At 35.5% G+C, this 20,256-nt stretch overlaps 1 protein-coding gene across 4 annotated transcripts in view; it reads left to right on the top strand.

The window, feature by feature from the left end:
* The window catches only part of Dg (Dystroglycan), a 67,228-nt gene extending 47,235 nt beyond the window's left edge, over positions 1-19,993 (top strand). For 3 of the 4 annotated variants that reach the window (XM_090110594.1, XM_090110596.1, XM_090110595.1), the window contains 17 exons: positions 1,222-1,378; positions 1,853-1,999; positions 4,482-4,649; positions 5,140-5,304; positions 7,000-7,119; positions 7,740-7,895; positions 8,379-8,504; positions 10,899-11,057; positions 11,508-11,768; positions 12,249-12,391; positions 12,698-12,838; positions 13,353-13,704; positions 14,362-14,586; positions 16,296-16,466; positions 16,958-17,196; positions 17,586-17,959; positions 18,485-19,993. In XM_090110594.1, coding sequence (XP_089966720.1) covers positions 1,274-1,378; positions 1,853-1,999; positions 4,482-4,649; positions 5,140-5,304; positions 7,000-7,119; positions 7,740-7,895; positions 8,379-8,504; positions 10,899-11,057; positions 11,508-11,768; positions 12,249-12,391; positions 12,698-12,838; positions 13,353-13,704; positions 14,362-14,586; positions 16,296-16,466; positions 16,958-17,196; positions 17,586-17,959; positions 18,485-18,771 — 3,339 coding nt within the window. In that variant the 5' untranslated portion in view covers positions 1,222-1,273 and the 3' untranslated portion in view covers positions 18,772-19,993. The remainder of the gene's footprint in view (positions 1-1,221; positions 1,379-1,852; positions 2,000-4,481; positions 4,650-5,139; positions 5,305-6,999; positions 7,120-7,739; positions 7,896-8,378; positions 8,505-10,898; positions 11,058-11,507; positions 11,769-12,248; positions 12,392-12,697; positions 12,839-13,352; positions 13,705-14,361; positions 14,587-16,295; positions 16,467-16,957; positions 17,197-17,585; positions 17,960-18,484) is intronic. The other variant, XM_090110598.1, reaches the window with a different exon arrangement.
* The last annotated feature ends 263 nt before the right edge of the window (positions 19,994-20,256 follow it).

Below are 20,256 nucleotides of genomic sequence, written 5' to 3'. Positions count from 1 at the left end.
AAATATGTTTTGTTTGGTTTATTTTGCAATGCATCGTTCTGTATTTCAGAAATAATAGGTTGAACTCTTGGTTTTGAATTTAACGTTACACAATTTATTTTAAAGTATTCGATATCTTATTTTCTACATTATTAATCTCGTTCTCATCGATTCGTATACAATTTGCATATTTTGGCATGCCGTCGGTTGAGCAACCTAAGTTGCTGTGGTTGCGGTTAGACTTATTGGATACTTTAGGTTGGCTTGCCGTATCGATACTGAAATAACAAAGTTTACCCGTTATTTCGGGAAATTATGTCAGTGATTTTTACAATAGCTTGATCAGGTAATCCTTATGGTTTTATTTGTATGTAATAAAGTGGTTATTTAGCCGATCTGTCGTCAGAAGCTGAAGGAACAAGAATACATATTCTTTTATCTTGGTTACTTGTATCTACTCTATCCAATAAAACGGCCACTTATTTTATTAATACATATATTCAATAAAAACCCCCTTCCTCAAGACGACATCTATGTAGAGCAATTTATTGCAAGGCTAAGTTAAGCCCTCTTTGTATCATTGCGCTATTGTCTACGAATAAACATGTAAGAACGTATGGCCATCTAAAATAATAAAGCTTATATAGGTCATCAAACGAATGCCCCAGTATATCCACAAATCCATTAGCCGTACTTGAATAAGTTCGCAACAGCTAAAGGAAGGCGATCAAAAGCTTCTATTTATGTATAATTATGCGCCAGCACGCGCCTTTTACTGTGTAACAGTATCAGTCGTTTCCGTTCTGTTCCACCCCACTTTAGCTGTATTTATTACTCATTTGTAAGCGATATTTTAAAACGCTCCTCGTGTAAACAAGCACATGGAGTTATTAACAATTTCATAATAACGTTTGATCCTTTTTTGGCTCTTATTACTGATGAAACACTGGCCGTTGTAACTGGACCTTATGTTGTTTAATATAGGTATTTTATTATGAGAATGAATTGAACAGTGATCAAAAATTTGCTTTTAGATTTTCTCATCTTCATACTAAACATAACTTAACTTCTAATGAAACCCAGAAGTCTATCGATGCATTCAACAAAGTATACTCTAAAGATCGGAATGCGTACGCTCTCAATCTCGTAGCTTATTCATACAGAAACAATATTATTTACACTAACAATTAGTTAAACAAACAAACCACTCAACAGCGAATCATTGTAAACGTTTGTCAACAGATCGAAATGAGTTTATGAGAGCGACGCGACCCGGGACGTCGCCTGGTTCGTGATGGGGCACACGAGATATGTGGCCTGTGCTATACTCCTGCTCTGTCCGTGGGCACTGAGTCGGCACGATGATGACTTCGCGTTTGATAACAATGAGGAGTTTCAGGTATGATTTTGGATGTTCTATCACGTGTGATAACGATAAATTGTGGTTATGTAGATGTTTGTAGAGGTAAAATTAAAAAGACCTAAAAATTCTAGTTTATTTATAGAAAAATTTACATTTAACCATCCTATAGTTCTGGATATAAAACATTCTTAAATTTACACTGTTTTTGTAAAATAACAAAGCAGACTGTACGTTCATAACAATATTAACTAGGCACTCTTACTATAACCCATTTTTTGTATTCCAACCCTTTTAATATTAATGAGTAGGTAATCTAGATTTTTTTCCGTTGAAACACACTGAATTATTCACATATACCTGTTCCAGCTGCATGACCTTTTTTAATTATTCAGTAGTATCAAATACGTGAAATAAAAATACATAAATGCCAGGTACGGGCATAAAATTACTGTCCTACATAAAATATTATGGTTCTATTTACATAATCTATACCAAGGAAACGTTACACAGGTGGAGCTGACAGCAAATCATTCAGAAATAGCAAAAAATGGCCTAAAAAGGTTATGGGGTGTTCCTGACACATCGGCCTATGTGGGACACCTATTCAGGATGGAAATCCCTAAAGAAGCGTTTTCCGGAGAAGTTTTAGCATATAAGGTACTGCTTTTTTATATATTTGAATATTTTACCTCACTTGATTTCTCTATCAGATCATTAAATGAACGAAATTGATTGCCTAAGGCAAAAGACATTATTGTTTAAAAACATCCTTTTCTAAGAAATTATTATTTTAAAGTCATAATTTTATAGCTCTCTCTCAGTTTAAGGGTGCGTATAAAGCAAAATTACCAATCTTCTATTAGATGATACGTGTAATATTCAAGACCAAATCTAAAAAATAAAATATATATCAAACTAGATGATATGTTCAACGATTCTGTTCAATCAAAAACATAAAATATTAAAATTGACTCGATAAAAAAAAATCACCAAGTTAGCTCTAATTTTCACACTTTTACGTTTTCTACTTGACATGGTAATACTTACTTACTTGGCGCTCTTTTTTTCTCGAGATAAACGTTTGGTTTTGTCACGATAAAAGTGGTTTATCGCAGATAAAACCAAAACTAAAAGTAATTACACAAAATGCTCTGACAAATATCTTGCAAATGTTTTAATATAATTGTTTATGAAAAAAAAAATCATAATAAGTATTACCACAGTATTACAATACTATTTCCTACAGTAAGGAATCGCCTTTGATGTCGCGCGATGCCGCCGCCAGCGTAGGTACTTACGCTGCCACACGAAAATACGCTAGGGTTGCAACAAATGGGAAATAAAACAATTGTGATTATTAATATTATGATGAAATCATTTATTCATATTTCATATGTACATTCAAAATAATTGCGATTATTAAATCTGATGTAATTATTTGTTCATAAATATATAATTACAGATATTGCACTGCTAAATATTATTTACGTGGACACTTTATTTTTGGATGTTCTTAATTGTATATTATAACATTTAACTAAGTAATGCATTCGCATTGGGATGTACAATCTGATTAGGAAATAATGAGGACAACATATACATATCTTTGATTTTAATTCAACAGATACAATTAATACAATCTTTCTGAAATATTGTTTCCTTCTGGGATTTCAATGTAGATTTACATCCGTAAACGGAACAGTTTGTGCGCGCCATAATAGAATATGTAAGTACCTATGTATAATAAAATTATTACACAAAAAATACGACTGCGTCGTCCTTTCGCGATAGGTAAAGCAATCTCAGCGTGATTGCTTTACGCGTCCCGCGTCGCCCGACCCCCGCCAGTTCCCCTCCGTTTCTCTGCACAAGTACATTCGTCGCACTACTGTAGGATGGTAATACTGTGGTATTACCATGTCAAGTAGAAAACGTAAAAGTGTGAAAATTAGAGCTAACTTGGTGATTTTTTTTTATCGAGTCAATTTTAATATTTTATGTTTTTGATTAAACAGAATCGTTGAACATATCATCTAGTTTGATATATATTATTTTTATTTTTTAGATTTGGTCTTGAATATTACACGTATCATCTAATAGAAGATTGGTAATTTTGCTTTATACGCACCCTTAATTAGATTCTGATCCGTGGTCCCTTTCTTTTGTTTGAATTTCAGCGAACTGAAGTTGCTCTGCCCAAATAACCTGTTTGATGTTTATGTTTACATTGTATTGCTCATATTTACCTCCATTATACGTATAACTGTATAAGGTTTTGTTCTCCATTTGAGGTGAGGGCCTACGCTGTTTGCCTTAGATCATGTAGATAAACTGAAATGAAATTGTTTGTATTAATAACGAAACAGAGTCAAATACAATTTACTAGAATATTTGCAGACGTTATTTAAGTAAACGTTTTGTTTGAGTTATCATTTTTATATTAAGATTCGGATATTATTATCACTTCACGTATCTCGAAATGTTAGCCTTAAGCTCCATGTCTTGACTTAGCAACTCCTTTATTAAATTTAGTTGAGTTGGTCAATAAACCGAACGTATTTATATAAGCAATTGGGATCTAAGGTATATTGATTTACTTCTATTGTTCTAGCATGCACTGTTTTGTAAGTAAAGATAATCAATCCTAGCAATGCGTAACGTTTTTAAATAACTAATACGTTATTGGAGCATATTCAGCATTATGCGCCAAACACTAAAGTATTAATGATCATACTGATTATGATGCGATCAACGTATTGCCTAGACTTATTTCAAGGTTCGAAGTGAAGAAGGTCATCAGCTTTTGATCCAACTACTGTTAATTAAGTATACAGTTGTTAGGACCATAATGAAGGAATCATGAAGAATATTCCCGACACCATCAACGTACCTCTACAAACGTTTCTAATACGACCATGATACCAACAACTATTTTCCCTTATTATATACTAGAGGTCCGCCCCGGCTTCGCCCGTGGTACATATTTCGCAATAAAAGGTAGCCTATGTCCTTTCTCGGGTATCAAAATATCTCCATACCAAATTTCATGCAAATTGGTTCAGTAGTTATGGCGTGATTGAGTAACAGACAGACAGACAGAGTTACTTTCGCATTTATAATATTAGTATGGATTTTCTAGGTTCGAAGTGAAGGTGGTCGTCGGTTACCCAGCTGGCTGGCCGTGGACACGAAGCACGGCCTGATCAGCGGGGTGCCGCAGAAGCAGGACGTCGGTTCGCACGCGTTCACCGTCACCGCGCACGGACGGACGCACGGGCTCACCGCTACTGATACGTTTACTGTTGAAGTTAGTTTGTTATTTATATTATTATGAGTTTTATCATTATCAACGTTGTTTTTATCATCATTATGATCATTGTTTTCATCATCATCATTAAAATCATTACTGTCGTCACTAGCTGTAAACTGACTGGGTGCGAGTTGTACAATCGATTTGTAGGTCTCATATGATTTAAAAGGATGTCATAAATCAGGTCCTCCGTCCAAAGCAGAGCATTTTCAATTTAAGTTTTTGCGAAAAAGAGACAACTTACAATTTACAATTTAAGTTTTTGCGAAAAAAAAGACCTCTGAAAAAAAAAGTTCCATTTATGTATACGCCAAAGATCATACAAGTCTATTTAATGGTACTTAGATGCATAAAACGTAACATATAGACAATTGTTTGGAAAGTAAACAATTCCATCATCCTGAATGGTATATTAACAAATATTAATTTTTAATTTAAAATTAACGCCAACTCAGTAATATTAATAATTTTTCCTCCAAAATCGCAGGTAAAGAAGGCAGAAGAGAAGCCGCAGTCAAAGTATGGCACATGTATCCACAACGAAAATAGACTAGTGTTAGTTATACTGATCGACGCGGCCTTCCACAAGATACTGCCGAGGCACAGGATACGCGCGCTCATGGAACTGGCCAGCTTCATGGCGCTTGATGGGGTGAGATTATAGTTCTTAGCTCTTTGTGATAAAGGTGTTTTTCGTGTGTATGGTTATTTGTTAGGAACGTAACGATTGGTTGATTTTAGCTTTTGACCTCTGAAGTTACAATCATAGTTCTTGATTTGGACTTAATTCTGTGACTGTTACTCCGAACTTAAATATGAAGTTATAATAAATTAAAACACTTTTTCTTCTACAGTTTTTATGTCTTCATGAAAATTCGCGCTCTTTTTTGCGTTATTATTTTTTCAATAATATCTTATTCTTTTATTGCCTTATGTGTCGACACAAATTGAGAATTGAGATCGATCTCTGATATATGTGACAGCGTTCCCAAAAGTGTGACAAACAAAGAATTTTCAAAGAATACTTAGGTATGCAAAAGGGGATGCACGCTCCATAAAGTAGATTGAAAGTACATTAAAACGCATCAACCATATTTGTTGTTTGTATTTAGAAAAGTTCAAAAAACATGGGAATTCCCATAAAGGAAAATGAAAGGGGTGCATTTGCTTTCTAAAAGCCGAAAAAGAATCATTTGTGCCAAATGTCAAGTTCAGCTCACAGCTTCTTTGTTTCGAGTTGTGTATGCTATTGAATAGTTTTCGCTTTTATTATTCGCCGTATGTCACCAATTGTTCGAAATCTGAATGAGCCAGTCCGATGACAATGTCGCAATACTTATTAAAACGTAAGATGGAATCATGATGGAATGTAAAAGGGCTATTGATAATTTATTGTAACATCGGTCCGCCATGCTTCAATCGACTTTAATTAGTTCGGTTAAAGCTCTACGAGGGCGCTCCTTAATTAACGACGTAATTGAAATACCGCGTCAATAAGAAACCTTTGCCAACTATATATTACAATTTACAACACGTAAATTTTCACTGAATAAATAATTTAAAAGTTTCAGTTAATATATAGGATTTAGTACATTTGCCCGAGCGCTTCCCTTGGCGCTTCCTAATCATATTAGCGTTGGTAAATTCGAAAGGAAACGTGCATTCCGTGATTTGACTTCTAATAGATATTTACAGAGAGCAATCACGTCTGTCTCTCTCCTTTACAATGTGAATGACAGTGACACACGATATTCGTTTAGTCAACGTATTGTGCGTATATGCACGCACTCGTTTGCATGCGTAATGCTTACCCTTTATTAAAAAAATAACTCAAACAGTTCAATGGCCCATCTAACGATGCGATTTTATTTAACGTTCCATTGTCATTGACGTTTATTTGCCCGTGGTGATTTATTGCGTTGAGTCTTAACTGTTTTGTGCGTTCAACTTATGACCATATTATAATACGGATGTTGAATATTATATTGATTTTAACTAATGGTTTATTTGCATTAAAATGTAATTTTTTTAAACGTATCCTGTATGACGAATGGTAGTTGTAGTCGACTCGGTTTTAGATACAAACATTTTTATTGAAAAGTATTGCCATTAATAAATAAACCCTGCCAAGTCCGAGTCGGATTCGCGCATTAACTTTAAACTTTTCACAATTTTTACTTTATCTGTGCTATATAACGTTACTTCGTACCGAATTTCAAGATTCTGTGTTCACGGGAAGTACCCTGTAGGTTTTGATTCCTTTGCGAATGTCGAAATTTGTAAAAAAATGCAGAATTTGATTCTATAAAATAAAACATGATAATAATTTAATTAAATATGTTTCCAGGACGAATTCTGGATGGAGCCATACAAATCAGAGCACTCGCACGGCCACTCAGTGCTACTGAGCGGGCCGGGAACGACGAAACGCAGGCACAGTGAAGCTACTACTGCGATTTTCTTGAATGTAAGTGATTTTCAGTGGTATTGAGTTAGTTTTAAGAGCAGGATTCATTTTCTGATAAAAACTTGCACTACAACTAAAAATCATCAATCATAAAAATCTTTCTGGATTTTAAATTACAATAACATCCGTTGTTTAAATTAATAATTCATTGATTCATTATTTTATTTTATTCTAGCAGCAGGCTCTGGCTTCCTCTGGGTTGATCCGGAAAAACCAAAAAATAACTTATGTCACCTAGTAATAAAATAGTTTTCAGGTGAATTTTTTTTCAAAGAACCTGTTAAGCAGTTATGCATTTATTCACTAGAAATAAAATCACACAGCGTTTCCCAAGTATTATGCATATATCTGTTTCACTGATCGATTTTCTTTAGGGACAAGTAGGTGATCAGCCTTCTGTATCCTACCAGACCGAGACATTTTTTTTTTCTTCGTCTCCACCGGGAATCGAACCCAGGACCCCCGGTTCTACGCTCACGCGTCAACCACTGTGCCAAGTCTGTCAAAATAATGCATCTGCCCCTTACCCCACTACGGGTACACGGGACTTCACTTTTCTCAAGTAAATACCAATGCTTTTCCCTGTCGGTGTATCTAATAAATAAATAAATTTATTCCAGGTGGGTTGCGGTGAAAAGCTTTGGAGTAGGCACAAAGTACTAGTAGCTGGTCTTCGAGAACAATCTCGAGATGGGACTTTGCATCAGCTCTTGCAATTACCAGTACTGGGCTGGAGGCTGTTAGGTATCAAACCAACGTACAGGCTTAAGAGACAGGTAAATATTAATATTAAATAAAAAAAAAAAAAAAATTTGCTTCCTAAATATATTTGTTATTTGGAGTGAAGGAAACGTGTTATTAGGACAGGAGTCTTATAAAAATAATGTTCATGAATAATAATTGGAAAGCCAATTTATAAGCTATTCAATATACTAATCTGGGGCCGTATTATGACCTCTTATTTCCAGACAGATTACGCCGTGAATTGAACTGACTGGCAAATTCATATTATCGCAATAACCAGCCATGAATATTGCAATCATAATCTCTTGATGGTGAAAATTTAAAAAATAATATTTTTTAAGTTTGAAAGAACTATAATGTGCTAACAATATTTTTAATTATTCATACTATTTCTGACTTAATTGAACGGAAATGTCTGAGAGTAACATTATAATTTTTTGCTTTCTTTTTTAATAATAAACCTCGGACACAAGTAATCAATCAAATTTTTCTATTTTCTTATTATTACATTCCAGTCGCCGCTCGAAGGTTCGGGTGACTACGACAACTACGACGGTGAAGATGATCCAGCGGAGTACAGCGGGTATGATGATGACGATGATGACTTCGATAACATTGATCTCGGACCTGTACCTGACTTGGTGAGTAATTGTAGAAATTTGTTTGAAAATGGGTGATTTTTTTTAAGTTAGCAAAAAATGGGTCTGAATTCATATGTGTGGTTGGAATAATCGAGTAATTTTAGAACAAGAACAATAAAAGGGTGATTTTTTTTCTAAAGCGTGTGAAAAAATGGTCTGAATTCATATGTGTGTGTAGGTTGGAATTAAAAGTTCTGAAATTTTATAAAGACTAGTATTTGTGGACAGATCGTTTGATTAATAATTGAGAATTTAACATTTTTTTTATATTTAGAACAAAGACCATATGAAAGGTTTTAATGCTATACATATAATGAAAGTTTCATTATAATAACTTTAAAATATTTAATGTGATACGTGTGTCCATTCTTAAATAGAATTTATACCTAGTATGATTACAATATATTGTGTCACAATATCCAAATAGTACAATACCTAGAAATTATGTAATACGGAGAAAGATCCTATATAGTCCTACAGCATCCGCTATAGTCTATAGATAAACATACTTTTTAGATTAGAATTGGGTGGAAAATATACAAAAAAAATAAATTGAAAATTTTATAGAAAGGATAGAATATGCCTAATTGATTATCAAATTCGATATAATATATATTATTATGTATAATCAGCATAAGAACAAAAACGGCCAGCAACAATGCCACCTTTCAAACACAATTCATTCCATCCAAGAACCACCCTTACATATTCCATCAACATTCGCTTACATCTGCATATACATTTACAGTACCCACTATTTATTTACGGCATTATTTAAAACAGACCTACAGCCAAATAATCCTGGTTTTTAAGTACAATTATTGTATGCATCATGTACATTAAGTGTTCTGTAGTATTCCCACAGCATGGAATGTTGAATGACTTAGCGTCATCAGATCATACCTATCACTTAAATACAATTTAAATGCTTTTTATCCGTCGCTCAAAATGTTTTGTTGCTTACGAAAGTCAGACATCTTTCATTCATTTCATTTGCACTCGTGTTAAGGTCTATAAACGTGTTCCAAGTGTCTATTTAATCTGTGAGCTTGTGTGTGGTTGATTTAATGTGTCGTGATAAATACTAACTTTAATAAGGCCTCGCTTTAAAACATTATAATTATTAGTAAAATTTTGATGATGTAATTTATTTCTAAAAACTTATCGCTGATTGAAAATGACCTAATGCCGCTTTATACGAGTAAAAGGGACTAGTATAAACAATGGTGTCGCTTTTCAAATAAAAGAAAAACAAACCAGTATCAAACACTTAATTAAAATAAAAAAATGATCTTTAATTATATCAGATGCTATTATCTCCTCATGAAAATTATGAAATGTTCGAGGCCTTATTAGCTTAAAATCAAAACCACATATCGACAAATTAATTAACATCGGAACGCTTTAAATATCCACAAACAAAATTTGCCACTAACTAACTACAGTAACCTACACGCTATTTAATGTTTGGGTTGTTGTGGTAATACATACCTCCATGTACTATCGGACAGATAATTTATTTTGAGGCCGTTTATTATTTACTAAATGTGGTAATAGAACAATATCGACCAAAATTAGTTTAAACGTAAATAAATTAAAGAGTTATTTCACATTATAAATTAATATAAAAGCCGTTTTACTTCGCAAACATTGATTAAATGAAGTAATGTGACTTGCTATGGTACAAATAAACGATCCACATGTACGTAATCCACGGTCGCAAAGCATATTGTCACACGTGGCAGTACTAACGTAGTGTCGCGCGGGCAGGTGGACCCCCCCACTCCCCCGCACCCACACCGCCACCACCACGGCGACGACTTCGCGGCACACACCACCACCGACACGTTTCAGACCGAGCCCGCGACGGAGGCCACGGAACCCCTAACCCCCCTCACCTCACTCACGCAACCCCCCGACCCCTCCCCCTCGCCAACCCCTGACCCGACCCCCAACACCCAAACTGACCCACAAACCCACAATACGTCCCCCCTGACGCCGGCCACGGCCACCACAGAGGACGCCGTCTCTAACTCGTATACAACAGAGGTTTGTCGTCCGCATGTCTGCGTGTTTATGCACGATGTAGGAATGTCATGTGGCGTTTTGTTTGTTCATCCCGAATTGTTTTTAACACGTATGTACCAGTAGCTAGTTTAGATTTTTTCTCCGTCGCTATATATTTTATTTTGTTACGGTTGTGTGAGTTTTGGTTATGATTCTAATGGTTATGTTATGTAGTATTAGTTAATAGATGTGTGTTGAATATTAATATTGCATCGATATCATCATTAGAATGAATGTTCACTGTTGATAACATTTTTAAGCTCTTTTTCTCTTTTTTAGATATATTTCGTTTAATATTTTCTTATTGAAATGTTTTATCTCCAATAGGATCACAAAGTGAAAATCACTCCATATTCGGAGACTGCTTCAGAAGCAAGCAGCGTTAGCTTCTCGAAGGAACCAGCTCCCGTTAATAGAAACCTTGATGAACATTCACCAATAGTTATCGTCCCAGAAGACATTACAACGTCAACTGAACCCGAATTGGTATGCAATTTTCCTATAGAAGTTTGTTTTTCACAAACCCTAACTCACGTGTGTAGAATTTTGAACACTAATCTATCTTGAATGGGATTGGAATTTCTTAACATGGGTTACTTTAGTTCAGGATGCCCATCAACTTCACAATGTAGATTAATTTGTACATACATCGACTAATCTATCACGTAAGGACAACGCATTAAAATTAATAAAAAAAGATAATTAAAATGTGTAGATGAATTTTATCATATTTTGGATAGGTACATAACTAATATTCCAAAAAATATGTTAAATAAAATTAATTTACAATATTCAGGAAACTGTCTTTTTAAATTCACTCTTTTGCTTATTGCAAGCACAAGATTTAATTTTTTTTCATTAATTATTATCAAATCAAAAAGCGTTGTCGTTACGTAATCACAATCACATGTGTGAGCGTCCGCATGGCACTTTCAGCAAACAGTAATAATCCGCGCATCCAACGAACTACCACCGGTGTCCTCCTCCGAACCCCCCACGTCGCCAGCAACCACGGAAATTGAGACGCCAGCAACGACGTCCACGTTAACGACATCAACGACATCAACGACGTCGACAACGTCAACGACGACGACGACAACAACGCAAGCGCCGACCACGTTGCCAACTGTCACTTTGACCACGCCCACTACGGTTCCGACAACACAGGAAACGGTCACGGAAGAGGTCACGCAACAGGTTTGTCACGGACTTCCTGAATTCGATCCACACTCGATACATTATAGTCAAATAGTTAACAAGTCATTTATCATTGTTTAACGTCATATCATTAATGGTGAGGGACATTGTATAGTTTGGATCGAAAGATACAAGTGGAGGTATAACCTAGCTAGAACTCTTAACCTTTGAATGGTTTGGGAATAATTTGGCCTGTGACTTTTCAAAATTCAAAATTTAATACCTACTTAGTGTTAAGAGTCGAGTTTAATGTGCAAATGCGTATTTTCTTTCAATACCACAAGCAAGCACTTTTTGCTTTTTGCAAGGGTGTGAATTTTTCTTGAATCAGACATTATTTATTTATTTTAAAAATCTTTGCGTAAAAAAATATAAACATACATAAATAACAACGAAATAAAAAAAATCAAGTACTTGTACAGCTTTAAAAATGGTAATATAAAAAACAAATAAACTAACCTACAAAATAAAATGTACTAGGAGACCATGACATCATCGGAGAGGACAAGCACAATAATAGGCAGGACTACGGAGACGGTGACATTCGCGATGCCGATCAACCAGCCGCCAACACTCAAGCATCATATGAAGAAACTTGCTATCACCGCTGGAAAGGCATTTAGGTATAAACTTCGAAAATTAATTATATAGTTTACAAACTTATCTTTCTTGTGGATTTTTTGAAATGATGTAAAAACTATTTCTTTCCATACATCAGAAATAACTCAAAATGAATAATAGATGATTTCGATATTCTTCATTCATGGTTCAATAAATTTGTTTGTACGCAAAATTTAATTATCAAATTTAAATTTGCGGTTTTGACTCCTGTATTACCATTCTCATTGAACAATAAAAATGCCATAATTAAGCCAATCATTCTTTTTTGTATTGTAAAAGAGGTAAATAATATGAATTATGAATTACAGATACATCATCCCCGCCGACCTGTTCACGGATCCGGAAGAAGGCAGCAATCTAACATTTACAATGTATGAAGCTGAAAATGTGCCACTAAGCAAGAACTCTTGGATACAATTTATTCCGTCGGAAAGGGAGGTTTATGGCCTGTAAGTATAATATAATTCATAGTACATTTAAAAGTTAAAATTATTGCATATATTATTACATAATTTGATCAAGAAAATCTTTTAATAATTATTGTTCTACCTATGAGTGTGTTAAATGTTCCTGCAATTTTAGTGCAATGTTTAATGTTTATATTATATTGTAAGTTGTAACATGTATCACAAAAAAATGATTATAACTAACTAATTTATTATTAACTTGCTGCGCTCCGCGGTTGCATCCGCGTGGCTCCGCTCCTTTTGGTCGTAGCGTGATGATATAATATAACCTTCCTCGATGAATGGGCTATCTAACACCGAAATAATTTTTCAAATCGGACCATTAGTTATTGAGATTAACGCGTTCAAACAAACAAGCGAATTCTTCAGCTTTATAATATTAGTATAGATTTATTAAATATCATTTCATGTACCAAAAAGAATTCTCTTATAACATAGATTGTACGACTTTTATTCAAACATATTTTTAAAACCCAATTAAAACAATTTATTACAGGCCGCTCGAAGCGCATGTGTCCCGTTGGAACTTCATAGTGGAAGCGCAAGACAGCGAAGGCCTCGTAGCAAGAGGGCCCCTCGACATTACAGTACAACAACACAAGAGCGCTCGAACAATCAACCACCAATTTACTATGGAATTCAAACTAATGAAACAGTACACGAATACGATAGATTGGCAAATACGAGCTCTGGAAGGGATAGTTAATCTCTTTAGAGATACGGATATGGATCATTTGACGGTTCTAAATGCAACGGTTAATGGCGATATGTGCGAGTTTGTCTGGACCAATGACACGCTTCCGAAAGATCCAGCGTGTCCCATGGATGATATACGTCGGTTGATGAAGGTGGGTTTGGTTTTTAGATTTTTTTAAAAGTGGATATAATTAAAAATTGCAAATAAATTTTATACGGTAATGAAATGTACATGGAGCCAATACGCATATACATATACGCATTGATTGGAAAAATAGTTGAGTTGAATGTATATTGAAACAACATAAGTGTAACGAGGCAGTCTGTAAATGTACGCAAGCGCTGACTCGCCAGTTAACGTTTATAACCTTAGTTATTTATGAAGATTAAAAAAAAAAGAATTTTCTTCTCGAGTTACATATATATTATCGACGATAAGAAAAAATCTTGGTGTTATTCATTAAATTCTCATCGGCTTTTACAAATCGATTTTAAAAAATGAAAACTATATTTTGTTTAGTAACGCATAAACGGATAGCAACGGTACAGTGTTGGACGCAGGTACAACGCCTGACGATCGAATGCTTTCTATGCTTTTTTTGAAGTGAAAACTTCTTTAGCGGCGTTGAGCACTTTTTCTGTAATGGGTATAAAATCTTAAACTCGCGTCAGGACACGTTACCTGATCGAAAAAGCGTAAGACGGATGGAGAGTAGACAGCTATCCCCTCTCTACTACGCGCGTTTTCACTTCTGCCGGCACTCTCGGAGTGCAACCCGTCTTTGTTTCATCAAAAAACATTTTTACAGATAATGGAATCAGACACAGAAGCGGGCAGCCCGTCCGCCGGTCTCTCCCGGGCGATGTCCCCCGAGCTCAAAGTGTCTAGTGTGGGGAGTCGCGGGCTGGGCCGGTGCGCCTTGCCCCCCGCGCCCCCCGCGCCGCCCGCCGACACCTACCCGCCCGTCACGCGCAACCAGGTCGACCATCTCACCGCCACCGTGGGACACCTGCTGGTGTACAGGGTGCCCGAGGTGAGTGTGTACATACACATGCATACATACATGCATACATACATACATGCATACGTACATGCATACGTACATGCATGCATACGTACATACATGCATACGTACATACATGCATACGTACATACATGCATACGTACATACATGCATACGTACATACATGCATACGTACATGCATGCATACGTACATGCATACGTACATTCATGCATACGTACATGCATGCATACGTACATGCATGCATATGTACATACATGCATACGTACATGCATGCATACGTACATGCATGCATACGTACATGCATGCATACGTACATGCATGCATACGTACATGCATGCATACGTACATGCATACGTACATACATGCATATGTACATGCATACGTACATACATGCATACGTACATGCATCATACATACATGCATTCGTACAAACATACGTTATACATGCATACGTACATAGATGCATACGTACATACATGCATACGTACATACATGCATACGTACATTCATCATACATACATGCATACGTACATACATGCATACGTACATGCATGCATACGTACATACATGCATACGTACATGCATGCATACGTACATACATGCATACGTACATGCATGCATACGTACATGCATCATACATACATGCATACGTACATGCATGCTTACGTACATACATGCATATGTACATGCATGCATACGTACATACATGCATACATACATGCATGCATGTATGTACATGCATGCATACGTACATACATGCATACATACATGCATGCATACGTACATGCATCATACATACATGCATACGTACATACATGCATACGTACATGCATACGTACATACATGCATACGTACATGCATGCATACGTACATGCATGCATACGTACATGCATGCATACGTACATGCATACGTACATACATGCATACGTACATGCATGCATACGTACATGCATCATACATACATGCATACGTACATGCATGCATACGTACATACATGCATACGTACGTGCATGCATACGTACATGCATGCATACGTACATGCATACGTACATGCATGCATACGTACATACATGCATACGTACATGCATACGTACATACATGCATACGTACATGCATACGTACATACATGCATACGTACATGCATGCATACGTACATGCATACGTACATACATGCATACGTACATACATGCATACGTACATGCATGCATACGTACATGCATACGTACATACATGCATACGTACGTACATACATAAACCCACCCAGGCAAATACATAAAGTATTCAAGTGATCGTCTAAAAATGTTTGAACCACACACTCGTCTGCGCCTCTACGCCCGCTACGGGCATGTAAATTTTACATACATGTGCGTCACAAAGAGCCAGAAATCTATAGCATCTACACATCACACTCATGCTTGTTATTGACAAAAATGTACGACATAGCTCACACACACATGTATGTGTGACACACATGCGTATGATGTATACATCATACGCATGTATCTTATAAATTAACAATTTTTAATTAATAATAATTAATAATATATTAACAATTTTTTTTACTATGTTAAAGATAAATACACTCATAGAAATACACACCACACGTCTCCAGTGCAACATCTATGTGCTAGAAACAAAAACGATAAAATATTAAACATATACTGCCAGTCACTGCTTATTTTACCTTAAAAATTATTAAAACTTATTAAATTTTCAGGATACATTCTTCGACCCAGAAGACGGTGGTACCCGCAACCTACACCTGTCGCTGCGATTCAGCGACCGCTCTGAACTACAAACATCACATTGGCTGCAATTCGACGCTAACAACCAGGAGTTCTATGGTCTACCGTCCAGTAATGATGAAGGAAGTGTGCATTATCAACTGGTAAGATATCATTTAACTTTGTAAACCATCAAAATATACCATTTTGAAAACTTTGAATATCATATATTCTAACATACCTTTTAACAACATCGTTTATAAATTAGTTAGAATGTAAAACTTCAAAAAGTAGGGTATATCTATCTATATAAAACTCAAAGGTGACTGATATAGTGATCTATCAACGCACAGCCCAAACCACTGGACGTATCGGGCTGAAATTTGGCATGTTAGGTAGATGTTAGGACGTAGGCATCCGCTAAGAAAGGATTTCCCGAAATTCTTGCGGGAACGGGGAAAAACGGGGATGCACGTACAAAGTCGTGGGCGGAAGCTAGTACAAAATAAATAAATTACGTCATTTTCTCAACTATAACTTTTGTTGCGATTATACCTTATTTGAGCTAAATAGATGATATGTGTACAATTTAATGTCTTGTTATGTAAATCTGAATGACGAGATCTGAAAGTATTAAATCTCAATTAAATTCCAGATCGCTGAAGACTCAAGCAAAAAGAGCGCATACGACAGTCTCATAGTAGAAGTAGCGAAAGCCCCAACCATCCGACCCACAGTCGAGTTCCAAATGACAATGGACCCATCTCCCAATCTCATGCAAACTGCGGCCAATAAGCGCAAAATTGTTGAGAAATTGGCAGCTTTGTTCGATCAGAAGGAGACAGATAATATCAGGATACAGAGCATTAGTGATAACCCGCCGACTATTATATGGTGAGTGAACTAATTGGTGTTATGGTAGCGGTTGTAGTGAACTGTATCATCAAGTTTACGTAGACTTTAATTTACGCTTGTTCAATGTGAAAAATAAGTTTTTATTTGTCATGTGGGGATAACTTTTCCTATTTGAATTTGAATTTATGATTTGCACAAGGAGACCATTTCTAATTTAATAGTGAGAAAAATATATGAAAAAATTTCATGTTCATAATTAATCACTGTATGAAATCTCAAATCTGACTCTATTCTTTAAGCTACTCTTAGCTTAAAGAATATCTGTTTACTAAGTATTATTTGGAGAAATTCGTCATGGTATTTAATTAATTGCATAGTTTGAAATGTTACTCCGTTTACGAATATTAACATCACATATCCGTTTATAGGTACAACACAAGTCTACCAATGGACAGATGTCCGAAACGAGAAATCGAAGAACTACGCAACATGATTATCGTCGACGAAAGAGGCGCAATGGGGGGCAACCTTAAAGAAAAAGTCGACCAGATCTTCGACAAAGACCTAAAAGTCATGTCCATACGACTCATACCGCTTGGTTTATGTGCGGAACAAAACACAAAGACACCAAAAGCTATGGTGCCGCCACTTTCGAGTGGTGCGGTGAATAATAAGACGCCCAACGCTAGTCCTGAGTACTCGGACTATTTGGTGACATTCGTTATACCGGCCGTCGTGATTGTTTGTATGATTCTGCTGGCTGGGATTATTGCATGCGTGCTGTATCGAAGGAGGCGTACTGGTATGTTTTTATGTGATAAATATTACAAATTACACTTATGATTATGTAAGAATTGTCTGTAAGGGAAAATTTCTTATAATGTTACTCAGTTTTTTAGTATTGTTGTAAATATTGTTTTAAAATTTCGAATTTCTAACGATCTTAAGAGTAGAGACAAATCGATAAACATACATAATAATATTAATTTTTACATAGATTTCATATTTGTAGATAATAACCTTAAAACCATAGGTAACAAACAATTTAACCAAAACAAATTTTAATCTTAGGTCATGCGAATTCTTGACAAGAAAAAGGTGACAACTGCTTAACTATCATGCACCTTTCATTTATAGCACTAGACAAATTGTGTCTTTAAAAAGTACGCTTACGCTTCTATATACGAAGCTTGTTCAAATATACTGCGCACTGATGTAACATGCTGAACTCAATAACGTAGTAAACGTCAAATATTTAAAATCATTGCTTTAAATGTTGTATCTATTTCCTACACAATAAGAACTATATTGCAATAAATAATTACAGGTAAAATGAGCGTCGGCGACGAAGAAGAGCGTCAAGCGTTCCGTTCGAAAGGTATTCCAGTTATCTTCCAAGACGAGTTAGAAGAGAGGACTGATACGGAACCGGTGGATAAAAGCCCAGTGATCATGCGCGAAGAAAAGCCCCCCCTCCTACCCCCCGCGCCCGACTATAGAACGGGGGAAGACGCCCCCTACCGCCCCCCGCCCCCCTTCGCCGCCTCCCGCACTCCCCCCCGACCCAAAGCCACCCCCACATACAGGAAACCCCCGCCATACGTCCCCCCATAAAACTACCCCCCTCCTCCCAAACTAGCTCGTAACACCCGTCCCGACGCGACGGGTCGACAAATTATTTCATAAAATATTTTTTTGTAAGAAAACTAGTCGATTAACTGATTAAACAACATTTGCAACTCGATCGTTTCACTATTTATTTTCTCGGCGAAAGCATTTACGATTGTACGGTATCGATTGAATCGCATTTATTTTCAAATTTTAGATAGACCGTCGAATGACCTCATGGACGTAAAAGGAATTGTGCACAATTTTATGTGACTACGAATTTCTTATATTAAGTAATGTCACGATTTGTGAGTAGTTGATATATTGTGTAAGGTGTTTACGGCGTTGAGAATGTATCAATTATGTGTAAAAATTGAAGACTTCACGTAAAAATTAGTGGGTTGTTATAGGTGGCGTTTATAGTCTCTAGATATTGTACTAACACGAAATTTTATTATGGCGATACGCTTCTTAATCTATTCGCCTTTTAATACGACGTTGGCTGAATGTGCCATTGTGTGCAAACTTGGTTTAAAAGTAATTTAAATAAAACATATCGAAAATGTAACGTTTTAGCCATTAGCATAGTTCTTCCAACACTGAATAGATAATGTGTGTACGTGCAAATAGTTATAGAAGAATGTATCGGAACGTGTTCGTATGGATAAATGACGGCAGCGCTTCTAGACATAATTTATTCAATAATTATTTGAATTTTTAAACAAATGCATCGATTTTGTATAGCGTATGTTGAATGCATGATTATCTGGCATGTGGTTTGTAACGAGTCGTGAATTATACAACTGACCCTAGTTTTAGGTTACGAATATATATTTTTAAGAATGAAAATATCATTTTGTACTTGTCTAATTACCATAGAAGTAAGATTAACAAATGTAACTATATGAAATGAGCTATAAAATAACTTTTTTCTTTGGATGTATTTTTTTCGACCGTATACTCATTTAGGATTTTTGCATTTATAGATCTTTTTAGTATTATACAATTTTATAGGACAGCTATTCTATTCTTCATTTTATTTTTTATTAATATATTATGTTATTAAATTGTAGTTGTACTTAATTGATGTCCACAAAGAAGCCGTACCATTTTGATTATTTCATAGACTTGTGTATGACAGCTATTTTGTTTAATTATTCACTTTTAATGAACGCACATAATTTGTCATTAATGAGTTTTTTTCTAATTTAATAAAATGGTCTAGTGATGAATTTGTTTTATTCTCCTTAATACCTAGTTTATTATACGAAAATCTTTAAAATAATATATATTGGTACCTTTTTAAGTTGAAGTTACTTTTTTTCTTTTGAAAGTTTCTTGGATCACACTACAAGCTTCACACATCTAGTTTTCACATAAATAATTTTTAAAAAAGTATCTCAAAGGGCTAATGAACAAATGAGGCCACAAAAAAATGAACTACATTACAAGGAAACAATGATAACAAATCCAACTCGAAACATTTAAGAG

The sequence above is a fragment of the Colias eurytheme genome, chromosome 16 (genome assembly GCF_061535395.1).
Source record: "Colias eurytheme isolate Ceu_HAF_F1 chromosome 16, ilColEury1 Martin Lab GWU primary, whole genome shotgun sequence".
Taxonomy (NCBI): domain Eukaryota; kingdom Metazoa; phylum Arthropoda; class Insecta; order Lepidoptera; family Pieridae; genus Colias; species Colias eurytheme.
Note: the sequence above shows the minus strand (reverse complement) of the source record. Positions and strands in the feature narration are given on the sequence as shown.